This window comes from Terrapene carolina, unplaced genomic scaffold (assembly GCF_002925995.2).
Source record: "Terrapene carolina triunguis isolate 2854851 unplaced genomic scaffold, T_m_triunguis-2.0 Scaffold31, whole genome shotgun sequence".
Lineage (NCBI taxonomy): Eukaryota > Metazoa > Chordata > Testudines > Emydidae > Terrapene > Terrapene triunguis.
This window is the reverse complement of record NW_020664382.1, coordinates 9,086,515-9,107,144: the sequence shown is the minus strand read 5'-3', so window position 1 is coordinate 9,107,144 and position 20,630 is coordinate 9,086,515. Positions and strand designations below refer to the sequence as shown.

The window sequence follows — 20,630 nt, the reverse complement described above, 5'->3', positions numbered from 1 at the left end:
GTATGCCACTTTGAGGGTACATATGCCACATTCCACACACTAGCCTGAATTTGGTCCTATGTAGCCAGGAACCTTTCAAATAAACTACGTATAAAGTTGGTTGTCATGCAACAACACCAAGCTCTTTTTTCCTGTTTCTGAAAAGTTAACAAGTGTCGCAGTAGAAATGGTTAGTGAGCTACTCGATTTCAGTGCATGAGTTAAAAGGACTCCTGTTGTTGCAGGGGAAATGTAGAACAGGAGGGAAGGACTGAGCATAGCCTTTTGTTGTTCAGCTGACATACGTTGTTCAATCATTGGCTGATGCTAATGACCTGGAAGTCTGCAGCATCATGTCTAAACGGGAAAGCTTAGGAATTAAATAAATATCTAAAAACACGAAGTAACTAAAGGGGTGACTGTGTTTTTACTACAAACTGTTTAATGAACCTGCCAACACAATAAATAGAACTGGTGCCTCTCGATGTGTAAAACAGTGGTATCATAGCATGACTCCAATGCTTTTGTTCGTCGAAGACACAAGTGGTTATTGTGTTGTGGAGGTAATGGAGAGAGTGTTTTTAAGTGCATATTTTTAAAGAGATCGTTAAGGTTGACCAGAGGCTGAAAGCGGTGCTCTTTTTTATTTTTATTTTTATTTTTTTTTAGTACATAACCTGCTACTTTTCCCTGTTTGGTTAACTTTTAAGAAACTTGTGCTGGAGTTGTGACATCTCAAAACATAAGCCCAATGCCATATGCATGTCTAAATCACTTACAAAGGTCACATTCATGGTTGCATGTAAATCTCATCATCAAAAACTTCTGAGCAAATAGACAAGAAGAAGACCAAGTACAGCATGTTCAGACTAAGCAGTCAAGTTTGCTTAACAGAAGTGTTTTCGCCTCTTTGATATCCCATATCTTTGCAACAACTTTTGTCTGTCATTCCATAAAAGGAGCTGGGAAAGCAATTAGGTCTCAGTGGAAAAAAGAACAGCTATTTCTCTGTGCTCGGCTGTTGTGCCCCAAACAGCTTATCAGTTGGTACTTACATCCCTTGATTTATTTTGAGGTTATTTGTACAAGGTCAGAGCTAATAAATCATTGGTGTGTATGATGTCAACCATGCCTCCTTTGTTTCTTATCAGGTGGCAGTGAAAGTTATTGACAAGAAGAGAGCCAAGAAGGATACCTACGTCACCAAGAATCTGAGACGTGAGGGGCAGATTCAGCAAATGATCCGACATCCCAACATAGCTCAGCTGCTGGATATATTGGAAACTGAAAACAGCTACTACCTTGTCATGGAGCTGTGCCCTGGGGGCAATCTAATGCACAGGATCTATGAGAAAAAAAGACTGGAAGAGCATGAAGCACGCAAATATATCAGGCAGCTTATTCTAGCAGTGGAGCATCTTCATCGGGCCGGGGTGGTTCACAGGTAAGGTAGAAAGAGCTGCCTGTGAGAATTTACCCAGGAGCATTTAAACGATAATTTATATATTTATTATTTTTTTAAACTTTGATATAAAATTTTCTGTTCAGGTTTGTGGCTAATCTTGATGTTCTTCTTATCCTAGACAATAGTGAACATCTGTCCACTTGAGCCCCAGCAAAGTTCTTAAGTATGTGTGCAACTTAAGTAAGCAAGAGTAGTCTCATTGATTTCACACTGAAAGTTATGCATGTGCTTTGCTGAAGCAGGGCCCTACTTCTACTCTTTATATCTAGAGCTTTGCATCTTCAAAGCACTGTACAAACATAACTTGTCTTCCAGCCATCCCTGGAGGTAGGTAGGTATAGTCTCACTTTAAAGATGGAGAAACTGCATCACAGAGAGGTCAACTGACTTGCCCAAAGTCTCACATCCGATGAAGTGGGTTTTAGCCCATGAAAGCTTATGCCCAAATACATTTGTTAGTCTCTAAGGTGCCACAAGGACTCCTTGTTGTTTTTATTGAGCCAGTAGTTAGAACATGGTAGTTCCTGGTTCCTACTTCTCTACTCACTCCATTAGACTGTGTTGCTTCCCAAAACTTCCACATGATTTAAAAATCGAAACAAAACACAGAACTTGGCACATTTCAGTCCATGTCACAATCTCTTCTGAGGATAAATCTAGAATTGGCCTGGCAGGAGCATTGCAAGAGTCGAGCAGAGCGCTGTGAGAGAGGAAGGATGATCTTGTTAAATATACATACATATGGGTTCAATTCTTGGCTCTGCCTCAGATTTCCTGTGTGACCATGGGCAAGTCACTTAGGCCCAGGTCCTCCAAGGTACATGGGCTCCTAAGAGGATCTGGGCCCTAGTTTTTCTGGGTCTCAGTTATCCACCTGTCAAAAGGGGAATAAGTATAATTCATTTCTCCCACTTGTTGTCTGTCCTGTCTATTTATCTTGCAATCTCTTTGGGGCTGTGTGTATACAGCATTTGGCACAATGGGGGCTGATCTCAGCTGGAGTTTCTAGCACTACTGTAATATAAATAAGTATGGGGAAAATTATTTCCTCTACTGGTTCCATTGCAACAATTAGGTAAATTGAATGTACTGACTCAAGCTGAAATAGAGCCGTGACATGCAGTGTTGACATTGCCCTTGCGAAAAGTGCCACAAGTGGTCTGGGCCTTGATTTTCTATTTTTTTTCTAAAAGTATGGGCAGGAATTGAGGCAGCACAGTGTCCCTTCACACCACATTGAGGTCCACATTGCGCCCTTCAAGGATAAAAGTCTCAGGTGGGGGCTTTGGGCGAAGAAAACTGCAAGGATTTCCTCACTGAGATTCCTGTGTCATCTTTTTCTGAGGGGGGTATGTGTGTGTGTGGCCCTCTTGTGTCCCCCTTGTGTCCCTTTCCTGCTCCAAAACCGGACTGATCTCAAGGATTCATGGGAGGCCCAGGTTATCCATGCAGAGCCCCAGTGGTGGCTCTGGCCTCATCTCCCCTCTCTCAGCTCCTCACCAGCACACATCAAAGGGAGTCATGCTGCTATGCACCATCTGGCTGCAGCACCCCCAAAGAGGGAAGATATGACCTGGGGTATATTAACTTTTCCAGACAAGTTTCATGGGACTGGAAGGAGGAGGACTCTTCTGCACAGAGAACTCTCCACAGGTGCTAGGGAAATAGGGGGAGCTGCCCTGGAACCACCCAAATTCCCATCTACATGGAGGGGCTGAGCTCCATGCATGGACACGCAGATATTGGAGGGCACGATCTGTCCCATGACGTTAGTCTAGTATTTACTTAGAAGAAAAAGTGCCACCTACTGCATTACTTGTACCACTATACTGCCCATAGCTTTTCCTTGGAAGTCTCCTATCCAAGTAGTGACCAAGTCCAAACCTGCTTAACTGATACAATTTGGCAGGATCAGTCAGTATAGTTGTAAGTATTTTCTATGGAGGCTTAACCATTCAATATCTTGTCTTTCATTACATATGTGATATTTGGAGTATCATAAAGAGACAAGAAAGCCCACTGGAAGGATAATTAGAATTTGTTGCATTGGATCTCTGTTTGCATAAGAAAGAGAAATGCTAATAGCTGCCTCTGGAGTTGTCCTTCAGCCTGTTGGGCTTTGAGCTATAGAAGCTCTGAAAATAGACTGCTCAATCAGTAGCATTAAAAAAACAAGAAAGAAAGAAAGAATCAGTGCGGAAGTCTGATTCATTCTCACCCTGAATGCAATGACAATATTCTCTTGTTGTTGTTGTTATTTTTAAAACTGTTTCAAAAATAGCAGCACTCAAATCTATTTTGTGATCTGTGGGTGTTCACATTCCCTGTTTGATAAAGAAAACACAGCCGCTGGGGTCTAATGTGGGTTGACATTGTTGGTGCCCCTTTTAGAACTAGTTTTTTTGATCATTCATCCTCTTGAATGGAGATGGGCATTTAAAGAAAATAAGTAAATTGTTGAATATTTTGTTCCAAAAATTCAACAAATTTGTCAGCTAAATTATTCACCGAACATACTCACAAATTATCTTCCTGGTTCTGTAAGCTGGGTGAAAAAAATTAGTTAAATAACATATTTGAAATATTATAATGAAACTCAGCTAAGCTATCTGACGGATGTTATTTACCCAGCTCCACTCATTATGATAAAGTCTTGGTATGGTGAGAAATCACTCTGATCTCAGGATCAGATATGGGACCCTGAATTCAAAGGAAATATGTCTTTTAAGAGTATAGTGACATGCAAACAGAAACTCCAAGCAGCCTCATTTTAGAGATAAGTAAATTGCTTGTGTATATGTATTGTAAGTGATGTAGGTTGCCATAGACACATGCCTTCCTAGACCTTTCTGAGGCCAATACTGACTGTGAAGGATGTAGATGGTAAACTCCTCAGTGCAGGAGGGACTGTCTTCTCCCGAAGATGTAGCCAGCACTGAGAACTCTGGAATACAAGATAATATATACCCTAAATATAACTTTGTGTAAAAAAAAAAAATGTGGATCATTGTTATGATGAGATGAGCTGGTTGGTTGTTAAAATTGTGCAAGTAGCAAGCTCAAATATGACTCAGATAGGAATCTTTATCTTTCCCTCTGACAGAAGAAAACAAACCCAAATGGCAGTATTTGGTGAAGCTTTCTCTTTTCAGAGGGTGTTTACACAGGCCTTCATGCTGTCAAAAACCAGGATGAACATTAAGCCCCTTGGGAGCATAAGGACAACAAAGAAAATGAAGTGAAAGCCTGGGTGCTTGCAACAGCATCCCACAGGAAATTCTCAACAACCTTTTTAAAGTAATTTTAACAAAATTCAATCCTATTCAGTGCAATTACTGTCAGAATGTCAAAGAAAGGAATTTAATAATGTATTGGGAGCAAAGATAGAAAAAACAGGGTATACAGAAAGCTATCTTTTTTCTTCATGGAAATATATTCATACCTTCTGTTAGGATTGTGCAATTAAAAAAGATCAGAACTGTTGAAGACAAGAGAAATATATATGGATAGGAGTGGAGTATCTATATTTTTTCATCCAATTCCCCCCTTCCCCCCAAAAAAAAAGCACATTGAGAAGAGTGAAGGTAGCGTCCTAGGATTCAGTCGTTTAGGACATCATAAGATTCGTGCATTGACACCCCTTGCTTGATGTATTAGCTTTGATAACTTTCATCCTATTAATTTTAAGTGCAAGTAGTCTGGTGGCTGGTGCAATATTTGTGACAGATCTTTGCACTAGAGAAGAATGTCTCCTTTTGAAATGCAAAGCTGGTTTGTCTTTCTATTTTATGATATATTTCAAAGTTACCATTAGTCATTCTCTGTTGGAGCACAATGTCATTAACAAACTAAGCATTGCTTTAAGGATGTCAGTCCAAATTCCCTTTTCACTTACACTGATACTACCACGTTGACTTCAATGGTCTTGGGCCCAATGAATATTGTTTGGTAACAAGAATGGTCTCTTTGGAATGTACATAAGCATTATAACTGAATCCATGCAATCTGCTGTCTATTTCACCTCCAGCTCTTCTTGTGGCTATAAAGTGGTTGAGGGTGGGTGAATTAGCGTTGGGTTGGTTCTTTTCTTATTTTGTGATGGAGAATGTAATGCAGGATGCACCCACCATCACTACTGCTTTGCAGCTGCCTGCTGATAACAAAACATTGACTTCCAGCAAACACGTTGACTCCCTGCCCCCCACCTATCATAAAAATAAAATGCAGAATGCAAAAGAAGCCGGAGTTTTGCTGTGTGACACCTGCAATGCTAGTGAATATTTATAAACTTATTTTAAGCTGCCCAACTAAAGACTTGAACTACTGGCTGGAATAAGGGTTTCAAAAGTGGGCCCTAAAGTTATGCATGAAACAAACAAACAAAAAACCAAAAGAGGGAAACATATTTTCAAAAACAGGGAACGACGACAGCATGTTCATAGTTTCACAGCACAGGAAACTATAAGTATACTCTGTTTCTCTGTATTACAGTAATAGAGCTTGGTCTGTGCTGAAGGTCTTATAATTTCTAGACCTTAGTAACTAGCAGTACTGCCAGCACCAAGTGTTGGCTCAGCCCCTGCAAAATCAGGAGATTTAAAAAAAGAATGTTGGGTTCTTTTACTTAGTCTCCTGGTTTCTGAACCTTTAGGATGCACCCAGGTCATGTGTTCAAGCTTTTCACTCATGAAGGCTGGAAACTTACTTTTGTGGAAAAACAAACAAACCAAAACATGAAAACTGATATTTTCCTGTAGTCTTATGCCACCAATCCAGGAACCTGGACTTTAGGGAACACACCAAAAAGTGTGAAACTCATGCCAAAATCGTGAAAGTCGCAAAAATTGCAACGTTGACCTAGGGCCTTGATCTTGCAAAGATTTCTGCACGTGCTTAACTTTACACACGCTGTGTAGTCCCATTGATTTCAATCAGGGCCAGATTGGTTTCTGTGTCCCTGCATAAGTTGTATATGCGCTATGTGGGTTGGCCATTTTAAAAGCATCCTTAGTCAGAGTAGATTAGATGTGTGTTTGTTTTTATTTTTGTTTTTTACTTTCTGTAAATCAGCACAATATGTTTTCCTACTCTCTCTTACAAATACAGCTATGAGTGTCCTCAGTTCAAATGAATTATCATGAACTTTCTCAGCTGAAGATATCATTTGGACACACACATTCACTCAAAACAGAATTAACAGAGCAGAGCAAAAGAAAACAGTACAGAAACTTCAATGCAATAACAGTCAATCCTGTTCCTGCAGGGTGAGCCCAAGCCAGGCATTAAACCAGCTGTGATCAAAATGAGATAAATAGCATGTCAACTCCACCTCTCCCAAGGCACTGACCTATTCATTCACTAATATTCTATTCTGTAAGTGCTCTGTCTGCTAGGAAAGGGCCCCACACTGACTGTGTGGCTCTTTTCCTGAAAAATTTCCCATCATTACTAACACCACTGCAGCTCCATTGAAGCATCAGAGGTCAAATGCCAGAGACTGCCTGGAGCCTTAAGCACCATGTTATCTAACCCTGCTCAGAGCAGGTCTGTGTGGTATAAATGCTGGTGGGTGCCTTGTCTATGTTAATGCTAACACTGATACAGCATAAACAATGGTGGGACATTTTCCAGCAAAAAGATGTAGTGTAGACAAGGCTCCTCTGGGGTACTCTGCTTCCCTTTGCAGCACCTCAGACATAATTTACTTGATGGGAAAGGTGTGTCTAACTAATTGGAGCCAAAGTTCACTTGTTGGTAGATAATAAGCTGGATGTTTTTAAAAGAGTCATTTTGCTGTTGCTTTTGGCTTCATCCACTGAGGTTAAAAAAAGAAACGTGCACTCACTGGGCCTGATCCAGAGTGTCCTTAGGTAAAACCCCACTCACTTCAATCACTTTTTAAAAGCGATATGCTTGTCATAATCGAAAATGGAATATTAATGAAAAAAATCATTCTTGGGAACTATCCCTTTGAAATATAAACAGACTGTAGGGACAAGAAAGGGACCTTACCTCAGTTACTACCACTTTCTATTGACAATATTCCTTTAAAATATTCTCCAGACATACCCCTCTCCAGATTTGCTATATTGTTGTCAAAAAGACTGATACTAAGGGTGTGTATGCACCTCCTCCATGCATATTGAACAGGATCATTGTACACAGAGTGGGCTTACTCATTCACACGCTCAGAGTCCACATCCCTGAAAGCAAAAATAATTGTGAGGGTATGGCTTGATTTGACAGGGAGGTGGGTGTTGCTTTGGTTTCTGATTTTACTGGTTTGGGGTTTTGTTCTTTATTTCAAAGAAGGATTAAAAAGAAATAGAACAGCTCTCAGGTATAAAAAAGGCAATAATCATTTCCACTATCAAAATGCTGAGTTGTTCACCAGGTAAGGGCCAGTCTACACTAGAAAATTAGTTTGACCCAGCTACATCACTCAGGAATATGAAAAATCCACCCCCCTGAGCGATGTAGTTAAGCCAACCTAAATCCCCATGTAGACAGTGGTAGATCAATGGAAGAATTCGTTCGTCGACCTGGCTACTGCTCTTGGGGAAGTGGATTAATTACAGTGATGGGAGAACCCCTCCTGTCAGCGTAGGTAGTGTCTACACTTGAAACACTAGTGTTTCAAGTGTAAGCAAGCCCTAAGTAGAAGTATACTGATCTAGTTCACAGTGCTGCATTTTAAAAAACTTTCAGATTAACAAATGAGTGGTACATATGGACTACTAGATCAGTTACCACTTACCGGTAAATCTGTTGAGAATGCAGACATATGGGTAAACAGCATGGATTAACCAGGTCTGACTGCACTCTATGGTACAGCCTGTCTATTTTTAGCTACTTTATTTTTCTCTGTGTCTGTGACACTTTTACTTTATGTGTTTTTATTTTTCTTAAACTTTCTTTTACATGTCTTTAGTTGTATGTATTTTTAGTCTTTCTATTCTTTCACTCATTTATCTTGTTATTCTAATTACCTTTGTGGCTTTTTTATTCCTTCTGTGGGCGTTTTGCCTGCTTTTCACTGATTTTCAGCTTTCATTTCATATAGCAATTCTCTCTCCTTTTTAAAAATCTTACCTCTTTCTCGCTAATACTTTGTCTTAATCCTAAAACTTTCTTTTAACTTCCAAATCATTTCTCTCCCTGTTCAGAGATGTAGTATTGTCTAGTACTGGACAATTCACTTTACTGCATGAAATTCTGTTTGCTTCTCCTGATTTCATACCAGATCAACTTTTTTCCTGGTGCTTTGCCCCTGTTCAGTGGTTCCCAAACTTGTTCTGCCGCTTGTGCAGGGAAAGCCCCTGGCAGGCCGGGCCGGTTTGTGTACCCGTGTCCGCAGGTTTGGCCGATCGCGGCTCCCAGTGGCCGCGGTTCGCTGCTCCAGGCCAATGGGAGCTGCTGGAAGTGGCGGCCAGTACGTCACTCGGCCCGCGCCGCTTCCCACAGCCCCCATTGGCCTGGAGCAGCGAACTGCGGCCACTGGGAGCTGCGATAGGCCAAACCTGCGGACACAGCAGGTACACAAACCGGCCCGGCCCACCAGGGGCTTTCCTTGCACAAGCGGCGAAAAAGTTTGAGAACCACTGCCCCTGTTAATTCCCAGTGGTCAGTATCTACCTGGTTGTTAAGCATATGACAGCCTCTCTGAAAGTCTGTGTCTACAGGCACTCAGACAATGAAGAAATAAGATGTAGAAATCTAAGGCCCAAAGGATAAGGGCTGTAATTTTGGAGAGTAACACTGTATTCTTTATATGTAACAAAATGCTTTAAGTGTAAAACTAAACTCAGCTTTAACCATGGAACCATGTCCACTGCTTCCATAATTCATAATATCTATTACTATTTCTGAATCTTGTAAAAAAACAGTTGAGAATGACAAAAAGTTGTTTCATCATTTCAGATGCTCACTCAAAATATTTTATTTCTTTCAGAGACTTGAAGATAGAAAATCTGTTGCTAGATGAAGACAACAATATCAAGCTTATTGGTATGAAACTCTTTTGGCAATTCCAATAACAGAAGTCTGTGCAATCATATAAAGGGAATTTTTGAGTCTTCACAATCCTCCACGTGACAACACATAATGGTGTTACAGAGAGATGCTGAGAGAGTGCAAATAGCATCCAAGCTGTTGCTAAAAGCACCCTGTGAAAAATGTTCCAGTGAATTCAGATTTATTTATTAAAGGTCCGATCCAGCCGTTTTTACTTAGGCAAAACTGCTATTGAAATCAGTGGGAGCATTGCCAGAGTGAGGATTACCGAAGTGATCCCACAAAAATCATTTGTGTTACCCTGTTAATTTCATATTTATTAAGTGCTGGATTCTGCCCCCAGATGCACATGCTTCTGCTGAAGTCAGATGAGAAATTGATTTAGAAGCTTTTTTTAAAAAATAAAATCAACAAGGGGCTCTTGATTGTATTACGGCACGCATTGTAGGTAGTGCTCAATTCATTCAAGTCCTGCAGACATTGTAGATTAATCGTCCATGAATATGTTCTTCTCTCACTGCCTGTGTGTAACTCCCATTAATGTTAATGTGGGCATTGAAAGGAAAATATGCCCCTTATTAAAGAACATCTGTTTATTTATTTCCATGCCTACACATTTTCCAGCAGCAGTATCTTTAGTTGTCTACTTAGAAGCCAGATTCTTTCTTTCACTCTGTCTTTGAAAGAGAGGTTTCATCATCTCAGACTTGATGAAAAGCGTTGACTAAACTTAGGTCAAAAGGCGAGCCAGTTCATCTATATGAACGATACACATCTCTGTGCAAACAAGAAGGGACTACTAATGTATTTTAAAATATCCAAAATCCACTTAGGAATTCGGTGTTTTGAAAAATGGCCATGACTTATTAGTCACTACATTTTAATGAATTAAGTAACTCTGGAAAGATAATAGCAAAACAAAATGTTGCATTGCCTCAATTGCAGGTCAAGAGGATATTGATATGTTACCATGAATCATTCATCAGTAATGATGGATACCACCCATTATCTCAGTTTAGCAGCTAAGTGAGACCAGATGGTTTGTAACACTGTAATGAGAATATCTGATGGATTTAAAGAATTTATATAATTTTCTTGTTATTCGGGGTTTGATTACCCAACAGTACATACACTTGACATCCAAATACAGACACAGTCAGATGATTCATATACAATATAAAACTGGTGTGCCAAAACAAAAGAAAAAATTTCCAAACTGTTTCCACAGTCTTACTTGCTTCAGTTGCATAAGTAAGGTCTCTTCACAGTGGGTGGCATGGAAAGGATAGGGAAGGAGATGTTTAGATCTTCCTTAGACTAGCTAGCATTAAAATAAATTGTTCTCTAGTCCTCACAACTGACAGCATCTTAACAGTAGCAGATTGTACTCAGTATGTGTTTTTAAAACAAGGCAATTAAATCCCATTGTCCAACTGTATATGTTATAAAACATAAAGAGCTTTTTATTAGACTAATAGTTTATTAGACTAAAAGTAAAAGCAGATTTGCAGTCAATCCAAACAGCTACATTGTATCACAAGTTAGCTGAAACCCCTTGTTTCAAGTTCTCCTATTCTGTAAGGAAATCCTCGGATTTAGTTTTCTTGAGAAGGCCACCGTTTGATGAAGTAATCCAAAACAGATATGAGTTATCTTTTAAGTTATCCACCAATTTGTTGGCTAATGTGTCTCCTCTGAACAATTCTTTATATGACACCTGTAGTGATGGTCCTGATACCTTAGCGACACCAGTTCAGGGCAACTGCACTTGTATTCCCCCTCTATCGTCCAACAAGGACGTCCACTTTCAGGCTTCCGGCTCCCCAGCTGTTGACTCTCTTGGGTGGAGACATGTGTCTCTCTTCCTCTTGACGAGGGTATCTCCAGGCCACACAGCTCCCTGCCTTCACTATAAATTCCCTAGCAAAGTCAGGCACCTAAGCCAGCCTGCTTTACTTTTTTCTTCAGAGACAATACACAGTGTAATTGCCACATTAGTTACCACACGGCTCTTTCTGATCAAGCACATTTACTCTTAAGGTAAAAGCACTACAGAGAAAATGGATTAAAAACAATAAAAGAACCTACATGCATACTAATCAGCTAACCAGAGATCACCCCCTCACTCCAACAAGGGTTCTGGCTGGTGAGCAGTGCTTCAAACCTTACCCAGGGGTTTTCCTGTGGTTACCCATTCATAACTCCTTTAGCTCAGAACAAGCACTCCCATGAATCTGTGAGTTACTCCTTTATGTTGTTTGGGTCTTTTGGTCCTGGGAATAGGTGATTCATAGGCAAAGGTCTCATCCCCATGGTGAAACTCAAAAGATCAGGTCAGGAGGTGGGTATTTGCATTTCCCTCCTCCAAAGTATTTCCTAGGAAACCTACTCAACTAACAGCTCATTCTTGTCTTAACCCATTATTTAGGAGTCCTTTGAAGCTCATAACACTTTCCAAGGTTTGGATTAGTCCTGTGTCCTAGACAAGTTACATACAATCCCACAACAACACAAACATTTTTAATACAATGAGCTCCTAAGATACTTAAACTTAATTCAGTAAGGTTTGTCCTGGATAATGCAGGAAATTGCCATACCTGTCACAACACACAGACAAGTATTTCTGAACATTTTGTTCTGAAATCCTTATGGCAGTGGTTTTTAAACTGTGGTCCACAGACCCACTATGTCTAAGATTTCCAAAGGGGTCCGCACCTCCATTTGAAATTTTTTAGGGGTCCACAAATGAAAAAAGGTTGAAAAAAGTCTATTGATTCATTCCATTGGAGCTACGTTTGGGTGGAACAGAGAAGAGGGACCACAGGGAACTGGTTGCAGCTCCTGATTCAGGATCCCCGGCCCAGGTGCAGGTTAGGGCACAGAGGCAGCTCTACCTTACACCAAGTGGAGGATTGAGTGTAGTGGAGATTCGTGCCATGCCTCCACCCTGTCCTGCCCCGGCCATGCCCTCACATTTCCCTTAAAGGGGGCAGCTGTCAGCAGAGCTGCCTCTGCCAGCCTTCTGCAAGCAGAGGAACTCTTCTGTGTAGGGGGAGTTCTCTACCGGCTGACTTATGTTGAGAGAATCTGCCCCTCCCGGCTCCCCTGCACACTCTCTCATTTAGACGATACATGATAATGAAATATTTTATATCACCATAACTATGAAAGGTCTCTCGGCGGAGGCTGTCATTGTACGGATGCTTTCCAGCAAGGGCTTCTGAGTGGCAATGAGTCTGATTTGGAGAATGAAGCTCTCCTTTCTATGCATGAATATGCAGAGATGTTCAGCTACTAAGATAACTTATGGTAAGCTCCTTGGGGCAGGGACTGCAGTCTGATGTGGAATAGGACTCTGGGAATTCAGTTCCCATGGGAATGCATGAGTAAACAGGAACTTTCGAAATCAGATGACTGTATTAGGTCATTGCTCTTCAATTAACCAAAACATTTTTTATTTATTTTTTACTTTGATCAACATAAGAATTACATTCTGTATTAGGTGCCAGTGTGCTTGGTATTATACAAAACACAGACAAAGACAGTGCCTGCCCTAAGGAACTTAATACAAGTTATCTCAGTAACAGAATGCCTCTGCTTACTCACGCATACAAATGAGAGCTTAATTCCTTGAGTCTGCCTCCTGTTCTGCATCACACTGCCAGAATGATGGCTTCTGATTTTGTCAGTTCTTCTTTGCTACATATTAAGATGATTTAAAGTAAGTTGTTAGTGATTTGTATTAAGTGCACTGGTTATATTCTGTTATACATATTCCTTTTATTGCATGAAGTGTCGCCCTTGTCAGCTGCTTGCTAAGACTCAGATCTGAGAAGTAGGTTTTTGAGGTCTGGGTGAAATAAATGTGCTTCTCTATAGCCAGCAGCCCTTGATCAGAGGTATCTGATAAAGACACAATCATAATGCTAGTTATGGGGCTTGGGGCATTCTTGGTACCACAGGTTGGCATTCTGTTCAAGAAATAATGGGCCAAAAGCAGCTCTAGTGTAAGTGGATGCAACTCCACCGAAGTTGCTGCAGCTTTGCCTGCTTGCACAAGGGCTGAATTAACCCATAAATTCTTATATTGAATGTCTGAGAGTACTAATGGCCCAGTTATTTAGTAACATTCCCATCACTGTAATAGTCTAGTTTAATCAGTAGCCCATACGCTGGGCTCACTATTGTGTTCCTGAAGGTGTTACAACATAGAAGTGTAATGTGATGGTTCCCTGGTTCAGCATTAAGAGGAACAGTGAGGGAGTTTCTTCATGTCAACTGGTTTCTCTTCAGCTCGTGTAAATCTTTCACCTTTTATTTTGAGGAACCAATGATGGTCTTTGATCTTAATTCTGCAAACAGCAAAGGTTACAAAAGATATTGGATAAAGACAATACCAGTATTACAATTATCAGTGTTAGTGCCAATTACATTCTGTCATTAAGATCAAAAGTAAATATTTATTTAAAAGCCCAGTGCATATACTACCAATATTTTAACAAAGAGCTTCTTCAAAAATGTTCCCCTTTAGTCTGTGATAAAATCCCTGTCCAAGGCACACCTCTTGGTAGTGCAAAGAAAGGAAGAGTGAAGAACTGGGGAATCTACTCATTTATTTTCTGCAAGGAAAGAGTTTTTGTTTCAGTAAGCACAGCTAAGGAAGGACACAGCATCACTGTGCAAACCACCTTATATTTAGTTAACTCCCTGGATGTGTTTATAGTTTAAACAAATATGGTGCATCAGATCCTCAGCTAGTGTAAAATGGCACAGGTCCATTGAGTGTCGTGGAGTGGTGCTGATTTACACCTGCTGAGAATCTGACTCATTAAGTATTTTGTCAGTAAAGCACAGTGTTAAAGTTGTGCAGTTTGAAAGGGCAGGGTTGTGGTAGGGTAAGACCTTATTCATAGATTCATAGATTCTAGGACTGGAAGGGACCTCGAGAGGTCATCGAGTCCAGTCCCCTGCCCTCATGGCAGGACCAAATACTGTCTAGACCATCCCTGACCTTGTATGGGTCTATGGAGGTATCCTTCCTAGGAATCTTATAACTATCTTACACTTGACGTAATCTGGTCCAGTCTATGCACAAAATAATAATAACAACAACAACAAGAATATTCAGAAGTATTTGTATAAACTCCAGGGATAAGTCATCTTTGGCAGGGATGATTAATCAGTATCCAGACAGGGTAGGATTCCATTATAGGCAAGAAATAGTCCCAACCCTTCCTTCAGTTTTAACAATGTGCTCCTGCAGACTCCTTCCAGCACATTTTGAAAGCTCAAATGTAGCGTAGTGCACATGTATTCTGTGCTTGCCTTCCTCCCAAATAGTCAGTCAAGTGGAAAGTATTCGTGTGCATTCACTTAGACACTTCAGCTCACATGCTAATCTTTATAACTTTATTTTTTCCTAGGCATTATTCAGTTTTCCTGTCTAAACTGATTCATTTAAATCACCCTGAGATCCATATGCGTTGTATGCATTCTGGGAATTTGTAAGAAGCATGAATCAAATCAAAACATTCAACTGGAAATGGAGACTTTACATGGATAGATCATATATCGCTAAGGGCTACAAATACATTACTTCAAACAAACAAAAAACCTAAACAAAAAAATCCCAATTTTTTTTTCCACCCATATTTTTCCCTATTTGCCATTTCAGAGTCAGAGTGCTGACTCTGCAAGCTTGTGTTTATATATTACCACCACAGCCCTAGAAAGCAAAACCTCTTGTTAAGGTTGACGGCTCATTTACACGATTTAGTGAAAAAGTTTGAAGCTCTAAGATTTAGACTTTGCCTTTTAGCAACGTTTTGCAATAATATAAAATAGTTGACAATCTTAAAGTCATCTTCTGCCCCATACACATGCACACACAGGCCAAATTCTGCTCTCAGCTGTACGCCTGCAACACCCATTGAAATCACGCCGTTGCAAGTGTGCATCTGACAACAGAATGTATCCTAAGTTTTGTTTCTCCAATAAATTAAAAAATTACTTGACAAAATCTTCTACTCTTTCAATCCATAAAGGTAGCTGACTCTTGAAAGTTCTTTTTCAGGATGATTTCTTATTATGGCAGTAGACTGCATATGTCTGGAAAAACTATATTCTTTTCACTAATGTTTCAGTGCATGTGTGTGTATTATCTAGTATTTCTTTCCTTTTCACAGACTTTGGCTTGAGCAACTGTGCGGGTATCTTGGGTTACTCTGATCCATTCAGCACACAGTGTGGCAGCCCCGCCTATGCAGCCCCAGAACTTCTTGCAAGGAAAAAATATGGTCCCAAAATAGACGTTTGGTCCATGTGAGTTATGTAGCTTGTAACAGCTAATTTTTTATTTTTATTTTTTTTACTGTAGATCATATCAGATATATTAAAGTGTTTGGTTACTGTGATCAACCAAATTCTCTAGGAATAGCATGACCCACTGCTTGGGGGACATCTGGATTAGAAAATGGACTTTATTATATTTTATATTGATTATTTAGATTTGGAGGAGCTGAAAATGTGCTAAAAACTTTCCAAACACAGAGGAAGATATGGTTTTTACACTGAAGGGCATAGAATATACTGTATGTAGTTCCTTTTACACCTAAGGATCTCCAACTCTCCCACTAAATCCATATATTATATACAGTCAGCTCTGGCATGAAGGCTGGAAACTACCCAGATCGCTGTATAAAGAACATAATAGTAAAGGGAGAAGACATTTCAGCTGAGGAAACTTGGACAAGCCTTTTCTCATACAAATACAAGAAATGTTGTGAGATTTTTAATGTCCATACATTGCAGACAAAAGAGTCCATTGCCTGAGGTAGGGGAATACTAAAGATGTTTTGGAGCAAATGTGTCTGCGTTACTGGAAAAGCTTGGACTGCACTCCTCTATTTGCCCACCTGTTGGCCCATATGTGGTGTCAGCTGTATATACGGACACTTGTTTCTTCTCCTGGTTGGAAATAAACACAGTTGTAATCCATGAGCAGGAAGAAGTGGGAAAAGTGGCATAAGGTCAAACATTAAAGAGGTACTGCCTTCCTGAGCAGTAGAAGTTCTAGCCCTGCTCTGCTACTGACTGGCTGTGCAGCCTCAGGCAAACCATTTAACCTCTCCGTGACTCAGTTTCCCTGTCAGTAAATTGGGGTCATAAAACTTACATGCCTGAATTGTGAGCATTCACTAATTAACTTTTTATAGCCCTTTGAAAATGTAAAGTGTTATCTAGGTATTAATACTGCTAAGAGGGATAGACCATAGATATACATAGCAGTAAGAGAATAGTCAAATGTATGCTTATGTACAATGGGTTAATTTCTTATATAACTCCATTGACGTCAGTGCACCAGGGCTGAATTTGATCCAATCATATCTTTTTACAACTAACCATTTTTAAGGAGCTTTACAAGTCGGAGCCTAATTTGTAGCCTCTGCTCTGAGGAGATCCAGAGCTAAACTATCATACAGCTACTTAATCTCTCACTCCTGCACAGGGTCATCCCTCTACATCAGGGATAGAGTTACCAGCACTGTGGAATGCGGAAGCTCTTACTGTGATTGAAATGCAGACAATTAGAAGGCTGCCATTCTTCTAAACCCTTAACCTTTACCAGCAAAAATATCCTGTGCCAATATTTTTTTTTAATGTAAGAAAAAATATAGTTAGTGCCTAGCCTTCCTTGTATTTAACCACACTATTGCTATGGAGTATGACACCTTATAATACACTGACTTCATTTCTATGCTGTGCACGAGTTACTGAGATTGCCAGCAAAATGGAAAAAGTAAATTCTCAAAGGGAATTTAATTTAAAGGCCCTTTTAGGAGCGAGGAGAAATAGACGAAACATAACCGAGTTTTCATCAGTGAATTGGCCAGTTTTGGGGAGTTAATACCAAGAATTGTTCAGCTCTTGTTAGAGAGCTGCTTTATGGGCCTGATCCAAAGTCCATCGATATCAGTGGGAGTCTTTCCACTGGCATTGGCTCTGGATCGGGACCTTTATGTGAAACTCCCACTGACATCAGTGACCATTTCACATGCAGAGCAGCAGTAGAATCAGGCTCCTATTCCAAAGGTTCTGAGGACCCTAGAGAAATGAAAGTTGCACATTATTTTTACAGTTGTTGAACATTAAAGTGAAAGTATTGCAGATAACTACAACGTCTACGCTTTCCTACATGCCTTTCCCCACTCCTGATAGCATATTTTTAGTTCCTTAACTGTTTCTTCTCTGCTTCTCTTTTCAGTGGAGTGAATATGTATGCTATGTTGACTGGGACTTTACCTTTCACTGTGGAGCCATTCAGTCTGAGAGCTTTGTACCAGAAAATGGTAGACAAAGAAATGAATCCTTTCCCTGCCCAACTCTCCACAGGTAAGCAGCCCAGCATCCCCAAGTCTATTCATATTCATTCAGGTGGAACCATTGCATTTAACTGTGGATTTCAAGATTTTGCACCAGCATAACATATTAACTGTGAAAGAATGTAGATATTTTTTTCATTATAGTTAAAAAAAAAAAAGATCTGCATGTGCCACAATAACATAATGCTTTGCTTTTTGAACACAAGATAGAGAGGGACAGTGTTGCAATGAATCTGGGGTATGAGCATGCTGCAATATTGTGGAGAGGAATTTGTGGAGTTGCTCTGCTTTTTCTGGTGTGTTTGGTCTATTTTTCATTTCAAATGATTCAACTGAGTTAGATTACAAAATTATTAGTTAATAATAATAATAATAAAATATTTGTTCCCACAGTAGATCCTTGCCGTTTGCAACAGTATCATTGCTAAACTTCAATACAAATTGTGTCAGCATGTGTCAAAAACCCTGGCTTTTTTCTTAGGTTTCATTTGCCTATACAGAATTTGGTCTTTCCTCTTATTCTCCAAACAGAGACAGAATTTTAATTTTTTTAACCTCCTGTGACAATGAGTTCCAGAGTCTAACTATGCACAGTGTGAAAAAATATTTCATTTGATCAGTTCTGAGTTTGCAGCCTTTTAATTTCATTGAATGTTCCCTTGTTCTTGAGATATCAGAGATGAAGAACAGATGCTCCCGACCTGCCTTCTCTGTATCAGTCATCATTTTATATATTTTGATCAGGTACTGCCCACATTTGCTAGTCGAGGGACAAGGTGGAGGACAGAGGGACTTGCTGAACCTTCACTTGCTCTCAGCATGGGAATGTTGTGGCAGGGAATTGGGAGCGTTGAGTTGTAAATTGGGGGATCAGCACTCTGTGTGTAGGAGTTAGGATAGTCAAGACTAGGTAGGGAGAAGTGGGTGATGGTATCGAGGGGGAGTAGTACTGGATTCTTGCTGAGTGATGGGTAGTGGGTAGAGTGTAGGGATATGCAGTTGGGGAATCCTGATTGGGGATCAATTGCTGATCCGGAGGTGGGTCTGATGCTGCAGCTGGGAGCGGGGACTATCTGTGCAGGTTATTGGAGGGACTATGAAGGTAGAAAATGGTGAGAGGGACAGGAAAATGGTGAACAGCGGGGAGGGCTGTAAGCAAGGACTGCCTCCCACAGACTAGCAGCGTACCAGCTAGGGGCATGTTGAGTGGGTGCTCCTTTTGCAGTTATTTATGTAGAGTTGGGGAGAGAAGGCATGTTGGCAGTTGCAGAGGAGATGCAGCTAGGTCCAACATTCAGGGGTGGATTAGGAATGCAGATAGAGAGCATGTTGGAAGCACACATAAGGCGTGGATTTTCCACTGGTTCCCTTCCTCACAGTAGAAGGTGCCCATGGTCACTGGGCCATTATTTTAGACCATTTGTTGCATTTAGGAATCACTGGGTAAAATTCAATGGGCTGTGTTATACAGGGGTCAGACTAGATGATCATAATGTTCCCTTCTGGCCTGGAATCTATGAACGTGTGTAATGTATGAATGTGTTTTGCTTTTTCAAATGTAATTGTACTTGTTCCTTCATAACGTGCAGTTGGTTGGAACTTTTCATGTTCACATTGAAACATGTGAAGGTATTTATGTGAATTTCACTTAGGCCTGGTCTACACTAGGAAATTAGGTCATTATAACTACATCGTTCAGGTGTGTGAAAAATCCACACCGCTTGAGGAGGTGGACTACCTACACCCTTAGGAGAATCCCTCCTGTTGGCATAGGTAGGGTCTGCATGGAAGCACTACATCAGTGCAGCCTCAGCGTTTACTTCCCATTCACTATAGAAACTCACTGTAAAAGTGTTTTGCTCCTATGGAGATATCTGTGTGCCTGAAAGAGCCCCAAGAATCCCCCTAGTTATTGCAAGTTTGTAGAAGTGGTAAATATTACTGCTGCTGTTTACTATTAAATCCCTTCCATCCATGCTTTCCAGGCCCTGAATCCCAGCCTCTGTCTTCTGACTGAGGAGAACTAAAGAAAGCTCTCTTTGGAGTCTGTCAGCATTGCTCCTTGTTCATCCCGGACCTGCGTGTGGCACTCCTCTTCTGCCCAAGATTCATGTGCTAGTGTTTTATGAGTGAGCTGCAAGTCTCAGTATCTATCTGATACAATTAGAGTGTTCTCTATTTCCATTCCAGAGTCTTCCTGATAGGATTCTGTTGCATTAAATTGCCATTTTTATATCCTAGTCCACTTTCTAAAGCTCCACTGAGTAATTGTGTTATGAGTAAGATTATAATAACTGCTTTATGCTGTACTGGACGAGGTCCCAAATCTTGATCCTCTTGAAGTCAATGACAAAGCTCTTATTGACCTCTGTGGGACCAGGATGTGGTGCTAAAACCATACAAAGCTGGGATTCAGAGAGGCCTCTACCAATGCAGGTCTGTTTCTTACTGGATATTTTCTAGTGTACTTGGACCAGTGGGCTTTGTCCATTATTCGTTTTCATTGTCAGGATCAGAATTCTTCCAAAAATTGCATCTTTGTGTAATTTGTAGCCATCTGACATGAAGCTCTACAGCGAAAGTAACATTTTATTTATCCAGTGGGAGTTACAGTAGTTACTTTGAGCTTTCAGAAATAGAAGATTAATGGAACAGACTTAAATCTGTTAGCCTTTACCCTACTGTACATAAAGGTATGCCTCAGTTCTTGATTTAAGGCAGGGGACCTGCACATTCACTGATTTGGCAAACCGTGATTTAAGACGACATTTGTTCTTGCCACTATTAGGCTG

The 20,630-nt window shown here is 40.4% G+C and overlaps 1 protein-coding gene across 1 annotated transcript in view; it reads left to right on the top strand.

Moving 5' to 3' along the window:
• The window catches only part of LOC112105687 (hormonally up-regulated neu tumor-associated kinase), a 75,657-nt gene that overhangs the window by 25,842 nt on the left and 29,185 nt on the right, over positions 1 to 20,630 (top strand). The window contains exons 2-5 of the mRNA XM_026652245.1: positions 1,131 to 1,423; positions 9,396 to 9,451; positions 15,643 to 15,778; positions 17,721 to 17,848. Of these exons, the coding sequence (XP_026508030.1) occupies positions 1,131 to 1,423; positions 9,396 to 9,451; positions 15,643 to 15,778; positions 17,721 to 17,848 (613 nt within the window). The remainder of the gene's footprint in view (positions 1 to 1,130; positions 1,424 to 9,395; positions 9,452 to 15,642; positions 15,779 to 17,720; positions 17,849 to 20,630) is intronic.